The sequence below is a fragment of the Lichenostomus cassidix genome, unplaced genomic scaffold (genome assembly GCF_008360975.1).
Source record: "Lichenostomus cassidix isolate B80296 unplaced genomic scaffold, HeHo_3.0 HiC_scaffold_633, whole genome shotgun sequence".
Taxonomy (NCBI): Eukaryota; Metazoa; Chordata; class Aves; order Passeriformes; family Meliphagidae; genus Lichenostomus; species Lichenostomus cassidix.
In genome coordinates, this window is record NW_028148050.1 from 100,056 (window position 1) to 115,986 (window position 15,931).

The following is a 15,931-nucleotide window of genomic DNA, read 5'->3' on the forward strand; positions in this document are numbered from 1 at the left end:
AACCCATCTGACATCACCAAAGCTGGTACTGGCATCAGCATGTCCCTCTCTGTATATCCCAGTCTTTTCTGGGCACCTGAAAAGACTTTCTGTCCCCACCTGACTGTCCCTGCAGTGTCCCCTTCACCCCCAGAGCAGCACCACCAGCTCAGAGCAGCCTCCAGGCAAACCCCTTCCTCCCCTGGTGGAAAACACCCCCAGGCTCAGCCCAGGCACCACCCACAAACTGATTTCTATTTCACCAAGTGAAAACAGGAGACAGATCTTGGCTCCTGCTGGCTGTGATCTGCAAATTTTATTTAACCCCCAAAAAAGGCATTTTCATGCAGAATCGTTTGATTCATAAAAGAAGTTATTCCGCAGCAGCCACCTGACAACCCTCCCCCCCAAACTGAGAAATAAAGTGACCCCAGAGTGCACAAAACCAAACAAACTGTCCAACTCCAACAGAGAAAAGTGGCTCCTATCATTCCATACAACATGGAAAAATTTGGCAAACACAGCTGACCTTGCAGTTCCTGTCCCTTAAGCACTTTAGAGCTGGCTTTGGCCTCCAGCCCTTGGGTTGCCTGTCTGCAAAACAGACACAGGTCCTTGTGCTGCAGGACCTGGGGACTCTCCGAGGGTCCAAGCCAGGTGGGGAAGAGTTGCTGCATCAGCATTTTAAGTGGGCAATATAAATATAAAACATGGATACAAACAGGTTCTTTGTACAGAAAATATCATCTCTCAAGGCACTGGGGTGATGGCCACATGTCCACTCATGTGCTCCCAACAGGCTTCTCCAGCCGCCGAGGAAGGAGGGGAACAAGAGACCGGAGAAGTCCCGGTGCTGCTGTCCAAGAGGGGTTTCACCCCAGCGCTGCCCCCAAACGCCCCGGGGGGGGTTTTTCCCGGATGGATGGTGCTTTTCCTTGGTGGAGATGGTGTGATCCCACGGGGGCTGCAGTCTCCTCGGGATGGTTCAGGGCTGGGTTCGGCCAGGAGGGAGATGCATAGATGAGCCGGGGGGCTTGGGCTGCTCCGCCCTGTGCTGTGCTCCCTCATCACGCCAACAGCCCCAGCCGGGTCACCTTGGCCGACAGGAAGGAGTGGATGATGAAGACAATGGTTTTGGGGCAGGAGTGAAGGTCCAGTTGCTGCAAAAAAGGAAAGGAGGGATGTTTGCAATGGGGAGGGCTGTTCCTGCAGCAGCCAGCTTTCAGCCAGGCACCACCCAGAGTTCCCCAAACCCACCACAGCCTTACAGGGCCCTGGGAAGGGCTGTGTACCCTGGCTGGGGTGGGAAGACAGGCCATGTGTCACCCCCATGCTGTGCAGGATGAGTGCTGTGAGCAGAGTGGGTGCTCTGCTCCACCTCTTCCCCAGGGGTGTGGTGGGGATGCTGAAGGCAAAGCCAACTCACAATCTCTCCCTCCGGGCCTCCGAAGTCCAGGTAGAGCATCTTGGTGCCATCATCCGAAGACATCTGCAGCTTCTCAAAGGGCTGCTGGAGCAGGATGGTCCTGCTGAGCCCGGGCTCGCTGGTGGAGATGGTGAAGCCCTTGTCGATGTGGACGGTCAGGGTGCAGTCCTGCCCCTTCCACGTGCAGGCTGAAGACGGGGAGGGGACAGGGGTAAGCCGGGGGTCCTGCCGCACACCCCGGCTCCCCCGGCCCCCTGCTGACCTGCCGAGACCTCCTGGGCCAGCTCGGCGGCGCCGTGGGTGCCATCCACCAGCAGCCGCGTCCACAGGGCGAGCTCTCGGGGGCTCTCCAGGCTGAAGAGATGGGTCTGCACGCCCAGGCGGCTGCCGGCGCGCAGCGCGAAGGAGCGCTCGGCCTCGTACAGCGCCGAACCCTTGGCCGGCCCCGAGTGCACCAGCCTGCGGCACGGTCATCGCTCAGCACCGCGCCCCGCACCACCCCAGCACCGCCGCGACATCGTCCCAGCACCGCACCCCTCACTGCGCCCCGCACCATCCCACCACAACCCCAGCACTGCACCCCGCACTGCCCCAGCACAGTCCCAGCTCCGCCCTGCATCCCGCACGGCCCCAGCACTGCCCCAGTCCCGCATCCCGCACGGCCCCAGCACTGCCCCAGTCCCGCATCCCGCACGGCCCCAGCACTGCCCCAGTCCCGCAGCCCGCACGGCCCCAGCACTGCCCCAGTCCCGCATCCCGCACGGCCCCAGCACTGCCCCAGTCCCACAGCCCGCACGGCCCCAGCACTGCCCCAGTCCCACAGCCCGCACGGCCCCAGCACTGCCCCACTCCCGCATCCCGCACGGCCCCAGCACTGCCCCAGTCCCACAGCCCGCACGGCCCCAGCGCTCATCCCGCTCCGCTCCACGGTGGCTGCGCGGCGGGGCCGCCAGAGGGCACTGCAGCCCCGCAGATGAGGCCCCGCAGCGGCCGCGCCGGACCCGCCCGAACCCCGCCCCAAAACCCGCCCCAGGACCTCCCCAACCCCGCCCCAGGACCTCCCCAACCCCGCCCCAAAGCCCTCCCGAACCCCGCCCCAAAACCACGCCCCGAGCCCACGCCCTCCCCGCTGAAACCCCGCCCCAAACCGTCCCGAATCTCTCCCTGAAACCCGAACCCTCGCACCATTCCCGGGACTCGGCATCCCTCGCCCCACTGCTCTGATACCACCCCTAGACACTGTCACCAACCCCATGCTCCAGACCCCCCTGCTATGCCAGGGACTTTGCCACCACCCCTTGGACACTGTCATCATCGTCCCTGCCCTGCCACCACCCCTGGACTCTACCATTACTTAAAACGCCTCTGCCGCCACCACTACCAGCCCCTGTCACCATCCCTGATCACTGCCACCACCTCGGTGGCTTGCCATCATCCCTAGGGCTAGGCCCTGACCCCCAACTCCTGCCACCATCTCTGGTCACTGTCACCACATTGGGCATCTGACACCACCCCTGGGGGTCTGCCCTGATTCCCAGACCCTGCCACTGCCCCAGTCACTGTCCCCACGCAGGGCGGAGGGCTCTGAGCTGGCGGCCCCTACCTGGTGGCGATGAGGGGGTAGCTGTGTGTGGGCTTGCCCAGGGCGTCTCGGCTCTGTGGCAGGCTCCCGTACAGCAGCAGCTCCTTCTCCGTGAGCACAGCCAAGAGGTTCCTGGTGCCAGCGCTGGGGAGCTGCAAAGGGACTGGGTTAGGGTGGCTGACAGCATGGTGGCACGGGGTGGCGGGGGGCCGGGGGGTACCTGCTCGGTCAGCCAGCCCACGTGCTTGATGTCCCGTCCAGCCACCGTGCCAGCCCCAGCCAGCTGCGCCCGCAGCTCCTCCTTCACCCGCGGCAGCAGCGCAGCAGCGTTGGCCTGGATGGCGCCGAGCCACGACTGCGCCGTGGCCTCATCCTTCGCCTGCAGAAAGAGGGCAACGCGCCCATCTGCCGAGCACACCTCCAGGTACCTGCAGGGACACGGCTCCATGGGTCTCTGTTGGCCCTCGGCTCCCTGGGACACGGCGGTGGCATTGCCAGCCCCGGTGCCATGTGCTGACCTGTGCTCCGGGTCGGTGGGGAGGCACTTGCGGGACACGTAGCACATCTTCAGAGGGACACTCCGGCTCTCCCGGAGCTCCCGAGGGGGCAGCAGGGGGGATGATCGCTTCTGCTGGGCGGCGGGAGAGGGGTCCCAGCTGACCGTCGCCCCCGCCGAGGAGTTCTTGAAGTAGGGCGAGATCTCCTTCATGTACTTCACTGCAAGAGAGGCAGCGCCAGGCTGAGGGCATGGCACGGGCCAGGGCAGCCTCATCTTGCCCCACTGAAACCTCCTTTACCCTCCCTGCATCAGAGCTGGTGCACCCACCATTACCTCTCCAGAGCTGCCACCCATAGGTGCTGTGGGTTCTCTGCCCCTGTAGGAGCAGGGAGTGCATTGGTGGGCAAGGTCACACAGGGAGTGACATAGAATCACAGAAAGGTTTGGGTTGGAAGTGACCTTAAAGCTCATCTCATTCCAAGCCCCTTGTTCCACGGGCAGGGACATCTTCCACTGTCCCAGGTTGTTCCAAACCCTGTCCAGCCTGGCCTGGGACACTGCCAGGGATCCAGGGGCAGCCACAGCTGCTCTGGGCACCCTGTGCCAGGGCTCACCACCCTCACATGACACCTTGGACCCTCCCAGTACCTCAGCCCCACCATCCCAGCCTAGGAAGCTCCCTGAGAGGGATAAAAATGCCCTTTTCCCCCTTTTTCCTTCCCTTTAACCCAGATCAGTTCACAGATCCAGGCCTGAGCAGTTCCCTGGGGCAGCACACACAGCCAGGGGTGGGGAATGGGAAAGAGTCCCAGGCCAAAATTACACAGTCCAAACTGTGCTGGTACAGCCAGTCCCACTGCCAGCTGAGGAATAGCTCTCAAATACCCTGGCTTGGCCCCAGGAAAAGCCTTGGAGAGCATGCTCTCTGCTCGCACAGCCCTGCCCCGTAAGCCTCAAACCAGGGACAAGAAATCAGTCCCCAGTGAGCCTGGCTCCAGAGCCAGAGCCCTCAGAGCCATGCTGGGATGGCAGCCGGCTCCAGAGGTTTAGGGGAAGGGGGAGATGAAAGGCACCACAAATTGATGGGGCCCCACAGCCATATCCTGAAAATGAGTTTGCCATTGCTGGCTAAAAAACTGCGGCTGAGCAGGCGGGATGCCAGTCCTGGGCCTGCCCTGGGGCAGTGTGGGACCAGCTACTGACTCCAGAGACGGGCTTCCCTTTGGAGGCCCTTAGGAAAACACCACGGGACAGCCATGTGCCTGCAGCCACGTCCCCAGCCATGCTGGCTGGTTCCACACCAGGCCCAAGTCAGCAGTGTGGGTGGCAGGATGGGGGACATGAGCTTGGCTTTGCAGCCAACACTTGTAGGTGGCTGGATGGGTCCAGCTCCATCGCTGCAGCCAAGCCTCAGCAGCCTGATGTGCTGCCAGAAAGGAGCTCTTTTCCCACCAGGAAAGAGTCTGCACGCAGAGCCACCCAATCCCAAACTTCACCTGGCCACCACTACCCACTTCCCACCCATCTCTCCCAGTGGTCACTGCCACAAGGGTGCCAGAGCTCCAAGACAATGTTGTCAGGCACAGGTGGGATTGTTGAGGTGTCCTGTTGATGATCCTTGTGGATCCCTTTAATCTTTTAGCCTATTCTGTGCTCTCCCTCTTCATTCCTATCCCAGTGAGCTCCCTAAAGCCTTCAAATCCTGACAGCCCGGCAGGAGCTGCGGGGAGCCAGAGCCCCGTGGGTGCCCCACGGGATATGACTATAAATGGCCACAGTGGCGTGACACGTGGGCCAGGTCACCCCGCGGTGGCCGCGGGGCCAAGGCGGCGGCAGGGGGCCACCAGCCTCGTGCCCTGCGCCTCCCCTTATAAAAATAGCCACGTTCCTGCAGGCATCTGAGCCGCGCTGCGTTTGACCCGAGCCATTAATCTTGGCAGCGGGGCCCTGCCATTATCCCGGTGCCTGGGAACTAATTGGAGTTCAGAAAGATGCCATTGAGCTGCTGAAACCCGAGCGGTGTCCCTGCGCCAGCCCCTGGCTCCCCGGGCACGCAGGGGACGTCACCGGTGTGGGCTGGGCGGTAGCGGGGTCACGTCCCGAGGGAGCCGTGCAGGGCAGGAGCAGTGCCCAGTCCGGGACAGGGCACAGAGGATTAGGCAACAGGCAGCGTGTGTGTCCCTGGGACTTGGATTTAAGGAGGATTTCAGGCTGGTTACAGAGCACGGGGGGTCCTGAGCCAGCACATGGAGCCAGGATGTGCTGGAGGCTGCGATGCTCCCTGGCCAAGGCTAAGACACCATTCCACAGGAGCTGCTGTCCCCTCCAGTGACCCCAGCACTGGCTTCACAGCAGGCTGACTTACACTTCTGCCAGTCCCTTCACTGCAGTTGGTATTGAATGGATTAATTAATTACCTCCATCTCATTAAAGCAAACAACTCACACTGTATCAGGCATCACCTACTGGTAACTGTCATTCTTGAATTGTTTTTTTCTTTCTAATTAGCACCTTGCATGATGGGGCTCCTGCCTGCTCCCTGGCAGTCTGCACCCTCCAAAAACCACTGGGCAGGAACACTGCCTGGCTGCTGTTGACTTAAAGACACCTACTGCAGGCACACAGCCCTTGGTGGCTGCTGGGCTGACCCATGTGGCCCCCAAAACCACCTGGGCTGTCCAGGGAAAGAGCTTGTCCCACTGATCCTCTCCGGGACAGAGAACAGGGGACAAATAGGACCTTTAACTGCTCAGGCCTTTGCACTGAGGAACACTTTATTTTAGGGTTTTGGGGAACAGCAGAAATCCCTGGGCTTGTGGCCATCCATCCCATACCTGGACGGTGCCTCTGCAGGGGGGTGGTGGCACAGAGGCTCCCAACCACTGGAGCATCCCATGTGCCCAGAACCCTGGAGTAAGCTGCACCAGGGACAGTTTAACCAAAAGCCCAGTGTCTGCCTCTGTGTTGCAGCTGGTTTTTTTTCTCCTCAGCATGCCAGAAAGGGGCAGACCCATCAAAAAATCCTTGGTTTTACTCCTTGACTACGAATTCTCCCTCTCCATCAGCCCATCCCTCACAAGGATGGAGAACAAGTGCAAACCAAGCAATCCTGGCACCCTGGATCCTGAGTCAGCACAAGCTGCCCCACACACATGCTCACAGCTCAGCACTGCTCGGAGCCAAGCCTGACCCCACAGAGCTTCACTGAGGAGCCACAGTGCTTCCTCCAGGCAGGAAAACAGACACATGGACACCCAGAGCAGGCTCAAGAACACCCTCCCAACTGCTTGGGTCACCAGCACGCTCTGCTTCAGCCCAGAGATCACAGCATGGATTCCAAGAAGAGGTTCCAGACTGCATTGCTGGTCAGGGGTAGGATGAGTATGGCTGTTTCTCCTGCCAAAATCTTCCCAGCAGCATCTACACATCTCAGCAACGCCATCACATTGGGAAATCTTCCAGAGAGGACCTGGAGACACAGCACTGGCCCTGCAGAGATGCTAATCCCATGTCCAGCTGGTCCCTCTCTGCCTCAGGATTAATGTTGCAAAATTAGCACGTTAAACTGGGGGGCTCAGCAAAAACACATCCCAAAGAGACACCCTGAAATGACCTGCAAACTCCAAGCTGATGCTCTGATGTGCTTCCAAAATGGTGAACACAGTCCCCCAGCATCCCACCCAGGATGGGATGTATATCCCTGGCTCCAAACTTGAACACAGCAGCAGCTCCTGTCCCAGCTGCCTCAGCTCAAGTCCCATGCCAGCGAGGAAGATGCCATGGGATGCTGCAGAGTGAGGTGCCACTGCTGTCCCTCCTGCCCCAGGACCCTGTCCCAGCACTCAGTGCCACACTCCCTGCCCCAGCTCTTTGCTAAACATTCCCCTGTGCTGCACCGTCAGCAGGGAGATCATGGGACACCCCTCCGTGTTTCCAGGGGAGGAGAAACAAAGCCAGGAAACTTTCCAGGGAAAGCACAGCTTCAGAGCAGCGAGGTGTGGAGGAGGCAGATGTCTTCCCTCATCAACCTTAGGGCAGATCCAAAGCATTCCTTCCTACAGTTATGGCAACCAGCACTCCAGAGCATCCCCAGCCCCACTCTCCCAGCACCAATTTTTTGGAATTTCAACCTTCTAAGCTATTACTTGGCCAAGCAAGTCCTGAAGAGCAGAGACAGCCCCGGGAGCACCCCTGTGGCCAACAAGCCCCAGGCTGCCAAGGACATGAGACACCCATTGCTGTCCCAACTCCTCCTCCCCACTGCTCCCAGTTCTCCCCCTGTGACAATACAGCGCAGGGGCCTCACCAGAAAAACCACTCCTGTCCCCACCACCCTTCCCAGGGCAGCTGGAAGGATGTTTATCAGCCTTTCCCCTGCCGTGGAGAGTGTCTGGATTCCAAGCAATGAAAATAAGGGGAAAAAAACCACAAGGGAAAAATAAGGCAAGGGAGAGCAACTCTCCCCGAAATAACAATGTAATATAAATACAGTCCAACTCCTCCTGCACATACCAAGAGAGTAGTTTGGCACATGCAAAAAAAAATCTTGGCAGAACACACAGAGAGGTATCTGCGTGTCCTCACGCCTGGGCAGCAATGACACCCAGGAGCCTGAAGCCAAGCTGAGCAGCCCAGGGTGAAATCTGGCACGTGGAGCCACTGCTGATACTCACATTAAAACGCATCACCTCCCAGCTCACTGCCCTGTGAGGAGGTGCCAGCTCTCCCAGTTTTGTTACCTGCTGTATTCCCACGAGCAAACCACCCTAAAATCTCCTAATCCCAGGAATGACTGCAGCCAGGAGCAGCAAGGAGGGAACAGACACTGGCTGTGCCAAACTACTCTGTTTGAGCACTTACAGCACTGTAAGGAAAGGTGGAGTCACACCTGGCACCATGCAGGGACCAGAACGTGTCTAAGTAATGTGAAGATGCTCTTTTTTAAGCTCTGCCTTTTCCAAGCAGGAGAAGGGAGCAGGGAAACCCCCGTTTAACACCCTTCAGGCACTTTAAGGCCAATCCCTGCCCTCCAGCCCTGCACCCTTCCCCAGGGCAGGGTGTTTGGCCAGCCAGCTCCTGGAGTGCCACAGGGGTGGCAGGTACAAGGCAGGGGACACCCTGTCCTGAGGCAGGGCCACCACCTCCACAGGGCAGTGACAGGGACCATGGCACAGTGCCAGCAAACCCAAATCAGGGAGGGGATAGAGATGTACTACGTTTATCACTGACATCAGAAATCAGATGAGCAGCAGAGATCTGATGTCCTGCTCTGTCTGGACCCCAACAACATCAGCTACAAACTCATCCCAGAGCTTCCAGAGTGCTGTGGTGGGAGCCAGCCCAGACCCACTCTCCTCCCAGGGGTACCTGCCGGGAGTATTAATTAATTAAGAAGCCCAGCAGGTCATCCCTGAGCTCAGCAAGCTACAGCAAAGGCCCTGCCTGCAGCTGCCTCCCAGGAAGGGGACCTGGCTCCCAGAGGATGGAGGAGGGAGAGAAATTGCTCTCTCGAGAAAGGGCAGCTCCTCTCCACCCCTGGCAGGACCTCTGGCAGAAAGGAAACCCACACCAAAGGAAGAAGAGAAAATAACAGAGGGAGGGTGGTCTGCGAGCAGCGGCTCCAGGCAGGAATTTCGCAGACTCACAAAGAAAGAAGCTCTTGTATTTCTCTTTGGTCAGAAAAAAAACCAACAAAACCACCCCACCACCAACCCTATCTGCTCCCAGCAGCTGTGCAGAGCAGCACATTCCTCCAGCTGAACTGTGGTCCTGAGGCTCCCAGGAGAGGAGGAACCCACAGCAGAAAGGGCTGAGCAAAGCTAAAAATGAAAATCTGGAGCTGAGACAATCTGGGGAAGGCGCAGGAAAGCCAGAGCCATGGTGGTCTCTGGCAGCACAGCACACAGAACTCTGCTTTGTCCTGGGACAGGCCAGAGCACTGCCCCCAAATCAAACCTCCCTTTGGGACCTGCACTGGGAAGGGTCTGTGGTGCCAAGACCCTCTCAGTGAAGCAGGGAGACCTCCAGGGCTGGTTGGAAGTGAGGGGAGGGGAAGGGTCCTGTCCTGAGGGACAGATCTGGGATGCTCATCCCAGCCTGGCCAAGCTGGCAGAGGGTGGGCAAACACAGACAGATGTGATGTGAAGGGTAACCAGAGAAGAATGGGGTCTCTCCCTCAGGGCTCCCATCGTCCCAACCCACCAACCCTCTCCCAGTCCTCAAGTGGGACTCAGGGGGCTCCTGCAGTGTGCCAAGAGAGCCTGTTCCCAGGGAACAGTCTGCTCCAGAATGGTGGAGACTGCATCCCTGGGATGTCTGTAGCCTCAGCTGCCACATCTGGTGGGGTTCAGCTGCCAGGGATCCCCTGGGTGAGCAGCTCCTGCAGCTGCACCCCTGGGTGGGCAGCATCCCCTGGGTGAGCAGCTCCTGAGCAGGCCCTTCCTCATCCTCCACCTGCTGCTCCTGCCTGCCCAAAACCCACCCAGCAAACCCCCCAGGAGGCTCAGCAGGAGTGGGGGGACACTGCACCTCCTCCCCATTGGCATAAACCTACACCAGCCAGGATAAGGGTTTAAATTAAAACCATGGAAAAAGCAGAAAATGTTTTCTATTGCCCGAGGAACTGCAGACGTCGGGGTGATGCTGTGCAATGGAAGAATTCCAAACCCCAGAAACTTGTCCCACACCTCCCACTGTTGCCTGCCCTTGGTCCCACACTGGGGAGACAAAGCCTCTGGGCATGGAGCACTGGCACACACATCCCTCCCTCTCAGCAGGGAGACAGGGAGATCCCAGCAGTTACCTCCAGCTCTCTGGATGAGCAGAAAAATTACTCTGCATATGTTGTTTTCCATTTGAAAGGCTATGCAAATGCAGCTGCAGATGATATGGCACCCTGTGTCATCCCAGTACAGGAGGACCCTTCCCCCCATCACATCCTTGTCTCCTACCTTCCAAGATCACTTCCTTGCCCGTCTTCTTCAAGGCCTGCACGGCCTCATCGTGCGTGGCCTCGGACAGGTCGGTGCCGTTGACGGCAAGGATGGCATCCCCCACGTACAGCGCCTCGGTCTGATCTGCTGCCAGCCCCTTAAAGATCTTGGAGATCAAGATGGGCATTTTATTCTCTCGGCCACCTTGAAACAGAAGAGACAGGGAGCAGTTGTGGCTGTTGGAGCACTCGCAGGAGTGGGTGGGGAGGGGGATGCTCTGGTACCAGATGGTCTCAGCAAGGATGAGCCTTTCTCCTGGCATTCAATGCACTGTGCCAGGTCAGCCCACTGCCCATTCCCCCAGATACCCACAGGACACCTGTACCAGCCAGAGCAGCCAAAGTACCACAAGGCTTTACAGCAGATGAAGTGATTGCTCCAAAACCACTCAGATTGGTCACAGATTATTCACAGAGCGAACACGTACCCTGGCCATCTCCCCATCAGTTTTGGCAGGAAAGCATGTCTGTCTTTATTTGAATTATTAATCATGTGTGCTGAGCAACTATCCTGGCTCCAAGGACTCCATGATCTCAACAGATAAGACAGCTGAATGTTTTTGGAGAGGCCAAAGAGCCAGGGAGAGGTGAACCAACCTGGTTGCGTATTCCTCTCCACACAGCAGCCCTATTTACCTGGTGCTCCCCGCTGTCCCGACTAAAAGAATGCTATTCAAACTCCCAGCGGCTTCAGGAGATCAATTTGCACATTGACTTTTGAACCCGCAGGGAGATCCGAGCTGCCTCCGTGCCAGGCAGCAGGGATGCAGCAGACACTGCCCACTGCAGCTGGGATCAGCAGTGCCCGACGTGCCCTGAGCCCCGGGACAGCCTGTCCCGAGGAGTCTCCAAGAGATGATCCTCATCCCAGAGGGAGATGCTGAGCCCAGCCTGTTGTCACTGCCCGCCCCGGGCTGCTCTCAACCAGTGCCACAGGCATTTCCTCGCTGAGCCGCCTGCCAAGCCCTGCGAGGGCTCTGGTTATCAGCTGTCAGAGGCCCCGGCGGGGGCCGCTCCGTCCTTGCGGCAGCGCCTCCTCACCCGGCTGCCAGCGCCGAAAGCTCTGCCAGGGCTAAGAACCTCCGCCAGCCCCGCTCTCGCTTGGCTCCCCGCTGTCCTGCCAGCCCCTCGCCACAGCCCGTAGCAGGACACCCACCCCACGGGTGGCACCGAGTGCCCCGGCGTGAGACACATCTGGCACACGAACAGTGACATGCCAGCAGCCCGGTGAGGAGTGATGTTCTGCCCTACCACAGCTGCCCCACCCTCCACAACAGCTTCCACTGCTCAATTTTGATGGCAACTACTTCTTTTCCACATACGTCACCGCAAAAATAAAGTTTTAACTGGACCAGGGGAAGTTTCTCCTTTCCTGGGAGAGCCACAGAGCAAGCAATAACTTGGCAGCCAAGGGGTGGTTATGACGGAGGGTTTATGCTTCCCAAAAAACGGGCTGGCAGGCTGGGACATCCTGCAGACACGGCCCGGAGTGTTGATCCATTCCAGTACCCGCACATTCACATTGCAAAACCTCCCCACTTCCAGAGGGAGCCAGAGGCTGCGTCCCTGTCCCCTCTGAGCTGAGAGGAGAAGCCACGTCAGGAGGCGAGAGCTGCCCTGTCACTGCCCCCGGGGCTGCCGAGCCCGCTGCCTCTCACAGCCACGTTCCGTGACAGCCCTGTCCCTGCCCTCTCCGCTGCCCTTTCCATCCTGCTTTCACAGCTTCCAACACGCTCGGAGCCGCGTGAGAAGCAAAGGCAGACAGGCAGGGACGCCATCCCTGCCCCAAGAAGTTTCCAGCCTGAAGTTCAGAGGAGTCACCAAGGAGCGGGGCAGCTTGGGAGGGAAGACAGGCATTATAACAGGGAGGCTTCCCGCTGCTCGGCTTCCCGGGAGCACACAGCTTCAAGCCCAAGAGCGCCAGTTTGCCACCACAGCGCCAGCAAATCTCCAGGGGCTTTGCATCGCTCCCTTCGTCTTGCTGATAGTTTTAAAGGGGCATTTCCCAGCTCAGGAACACGGGGGTACAAGGACACGCCGGCCCAGCCCTCCCTTTGGCTGCAAAAGGGCAACTTTAGTGTAACCGGGTGTGCCCCGCACCCCAGCCTGCCCGTGGGTGCGGGGGACAGCGGGAGCCCCCTCCGGCTCCCAGATGCTGGGGACCCTCGCTCCGGCCGGGGCACAGCGGGCAGGGACCGGCCACTCACTGCACCCCGAGTCACCGCTCGTTCCGTGGGCTGCGAACGTTTCGGGTCGCGCCACTGCCACGCGTCCCCTTCCGTGTCCTGCGCGGGGGCTAAGGGAGTGGGAGGATCCCGACCCCAGCCCCGCTCTCCGCACGGAGCTCCGAGCGAGCCGCGGGACGGCGGCAGCAACAGGTCCCGGTGCCGGTGCTCCTCTCCCCCCCGCCGCCCCGGGACCCCCGGGACCTCACCTTTGATGCTGATGCCGAGCCCCCCCACGTCCTGCTTGACGACGCGAACGGTGCGCCTGATGTTGGCGAGCGCCTCGGGCGCGGCGGAGCCCGGCTCGCCGCCGTTCAGCTGCGCCGCCGGGGCCTCGGGGCCGGGCCCGGGGCCGTCTGCCGGGCTGACCCCCAGCACGTCCTCGGCCAGGGTCAGCAGGACGCGGAGCCACTGCCCGCCGGGGCCGCGCAGCTCCAGCAGCCCGGTGCGCGGGGCGCGCCTGCCCGCCGCCATCTTCGCGCGCTCCGCCGCCCGCACCGCCCGCACCGCTCCGCGCCGCCCCTCAGCGCCCCGCGCACCGCCCCGTGCACCGCCCGGCCGCGTCCCACACCGCCCCTCAGCACACCGCCCGGCCGCGTCCCACACCGCCCCTCAGCGCACCGCCCGGCCGCGTCCCACACCGCCCCTCACCGCCCCTCAGCACACCGCCCGGCCGCGTCCCACACCGCCCCTCACCGCCCCTCAGCGCACCGCCAGGCCGCGTCCCACACCGCCCCTCAGCGCACCGCCCGTCCCACACCGCCCCTCACCGCACCGCCCGGCCGCGTCCCACACCGCCCCTCACCGCCCCTCAGAGCACCGCCTGTTTCCGTCCCACACCGCCCCTCAGGGCACTGCCCGTGCCCGTCCCATACCACACCTCAGCCCACCGCCTGTCTCCGTCCCACACCGCCCCTCAGCGCACCGCGCACCGCCCGTCCCACACCCCTCCGCACCGCCCCGCGCACCGCCCGTTTCCGTCCCACACCGCCCTGCACCCCCCTCAGCGCATCGCCTGTCGCGTCCCACCCACCCCCCGCACCGCCCCGCACCTCCTGTCCCCCTCCCACACCACCCCGCACCGCTCCACAGCCCTCTCTGCACCGCCTCTCAGCGTCTCGCACCGCCCCGCGCACCGCTCTGCCGGACCGGGACGGAGCGCTGGGAGCGATGGGGACCCCGTAACACCCCATTCCCTCCCGGGACTGGACACCGGCATGCTCTCCAGTGCTCCCCGCACCGACCCTGGATGGGGCACTGGGAAGGGACACAGCTCCCCGCTGCTCCCCACTCCATCCTGGGATAGGCATCAGGAGGACATGGTGCTCCCCAGTCCTCCCCAGTACTCCCTTCTCCAGCCCGGATGGAGAGGCACCAGAGGGACATGGTGCTCTCTAGTGCTCCCTATTCCTGCCCACGAGGGACATGATTCCCCAGTGCTCTCCGCTCCATCCTGAGATGAGGCACTGGGAAGGATCCAGTGCTCCCCAGTGCTTCCCATTCCAGCCTGGGATGGGGCAACAGGAGAGACACAGCCCTCCAGTGCCCTGCTCTGACCTGGATGGGGCACGGGGAGAGACCAGGACACCAGAGCCTGCAATGGGACACTGGAAGTGCCTGGTTCACCTCACTCCAATATGGGCTGAGGTACCAGAGGGGCACAACTCCCCAGTGCTCCCCAGTGCTCCCCAGTGCTCCCCAGTGCTCCTCGTTCTGGCCTGACACAGGGCAGCAGGAGGAACTGGTGCTTCCCAGTGCTCTCCACTCCCATCCTGCGACGGGCATGGGGAGAGACACAGGCCCCCAGGGTTCTGTTACTTGTCCTAGGTCTGACCCTGGACATTCTGGGAATCCCTGCGCTGAGCTGTCACATGAGAAGCAGCGGGAGCTGGGCACGGAGCTGTGGCTCATCCCAGCAGCCACAGCCAGGGCAGGAACCTCCCAACAGTCCCAACGAGTGTCAAACAGGAGCCAGGCAGAGAGAGATGGTGTCTGCAGACATTCAGAAGAGTCTGCATTGCTTTTTCCTTGTTTGGCCTAGATCTTGAAAACGGGTATAGTTTGACTTCCTTGGCAGACACCCATTTTTTTCTGCATTAATTAGGAGTAGAAAATACCTCCAGGAGTAGCAAATCGCTCTTGGCACATCCACTCTGCCCCTTGCAGAGTTCTTCAAGCAGCTCCAGGAGCCTCTGGGACAGCACTGCTGAGGTCTCAGACCCTCTGGAAAAGGCAAGGATTTATAAGAATTCAGTGAGATTTCTGGCAGGCTGGGAAGGGGATGGAGAGAGGCTCTGGGCACACAGGGCGGGGGGGCTGAGCATGTGCTGCTCAGCACAGCCCTTCCAGGCCAGGGGCTGCAGCCAGCCCTGAGCATCAGCCTCATGCAGAGCAGAAAAATGCTCCCTGGGCTCCCTCCCACGCAGCAGCAGCTGTGGAATTTCTTGAGGTTGCAGCAGAGGAAACCCTGAAGGTTATTTCTTTACAAAACAGACGGTTTACATATTCCTGATTTGCTTTTTGGTAAAATGGCCAGGGTTTAAATGACAATTTGCCTTTGCAGTATGGTGCTGCTCACTGTGGCAAGCACTTCTACACCACCCCAAGGATATTGCCCTACGATCCCAGCCCCTGTCCAGCCCCACTCTGGCTCCCAGTGCCACCCAGTTTGGAAGCAGCAAGGGGAATTAGGTCCTTTGGTCCTTGAGTGGAGGATAGGTCTCATTCCCCCCGTGCCACCCACTCTGGGAGCACTCACTTTATTTGCCAGCCAGGCAGCTGCAATCAGCAGTTTGTCCAGCTTTTTTTCATTCCCAAGAGCTGCTTTTGATAATTCCAGCCCCTAAGGGCCCATTCCCATCTGAACCAGCAGTGGGAATGCTAAATACAGCTCTCAGTGCAGCAGAACAGCATCGTTCGGGTTGTTCCCTTTCATTTCTCAGCTCTGTGCCCCGAGGTGTGGATGCTGAGAGGCATGGCCTGGATGCATGGAAGCCATCCAGATGGTGCCAATGCCTTTCCCTGTCCTGCTGCTGGAATGGAGAAAGGACCATGGTCCTTGGATCCAGGTGACAGCACTCTGACTTCACCTCCTTTGGGGACGCAGCCTCACCCTGTGAGTGTAGTGAGGGCAATGCTCAGTGACCCCCAGCAGAGAGCACATCCCACAGCCACCACTTCTGCCTGGCCGTGGGACCCCCTGCTCTTCCCTTCTTCAGCAATGAATATT

The 15,931-nt window shown here is 60.3% G+C and overlaps 1 protein-coding gene across 1 annotated transcript; it reads right to left on the minus strand.

The window, feature by feature from the left end:
- Positions 1-265: 265 nt before the first annotated feature.
- SNTA1 (syntrophin alpha 1) lies at positions 266-13,215 on the minus strand. The gene is made up of 8 exons (XM_085048507.1): positions 12,912-13,215; positions 10,437-10,622; positions 3,506-3,704; positions 3,208-3,415; positions 3,009-3,139; positions 1,668-1,864; positions 1,406-1,593; positions 266-1,139 (listed from the first exon to the last, which is right to left on the minus strand). Exons 1-8 carry the CDS (start codon positions 13,174-13,176, stop codon positions 1,047-1,049), a joined length of 1,467 nt encoding a protein of 488 aa, XP_084904633.1. The 5' UTR covers positions 13,177-13,215; the 3' UTR covers positions 266-1,046.
- Positions 13,216-15,931: the final 2,716 nt, after the last annotated feature.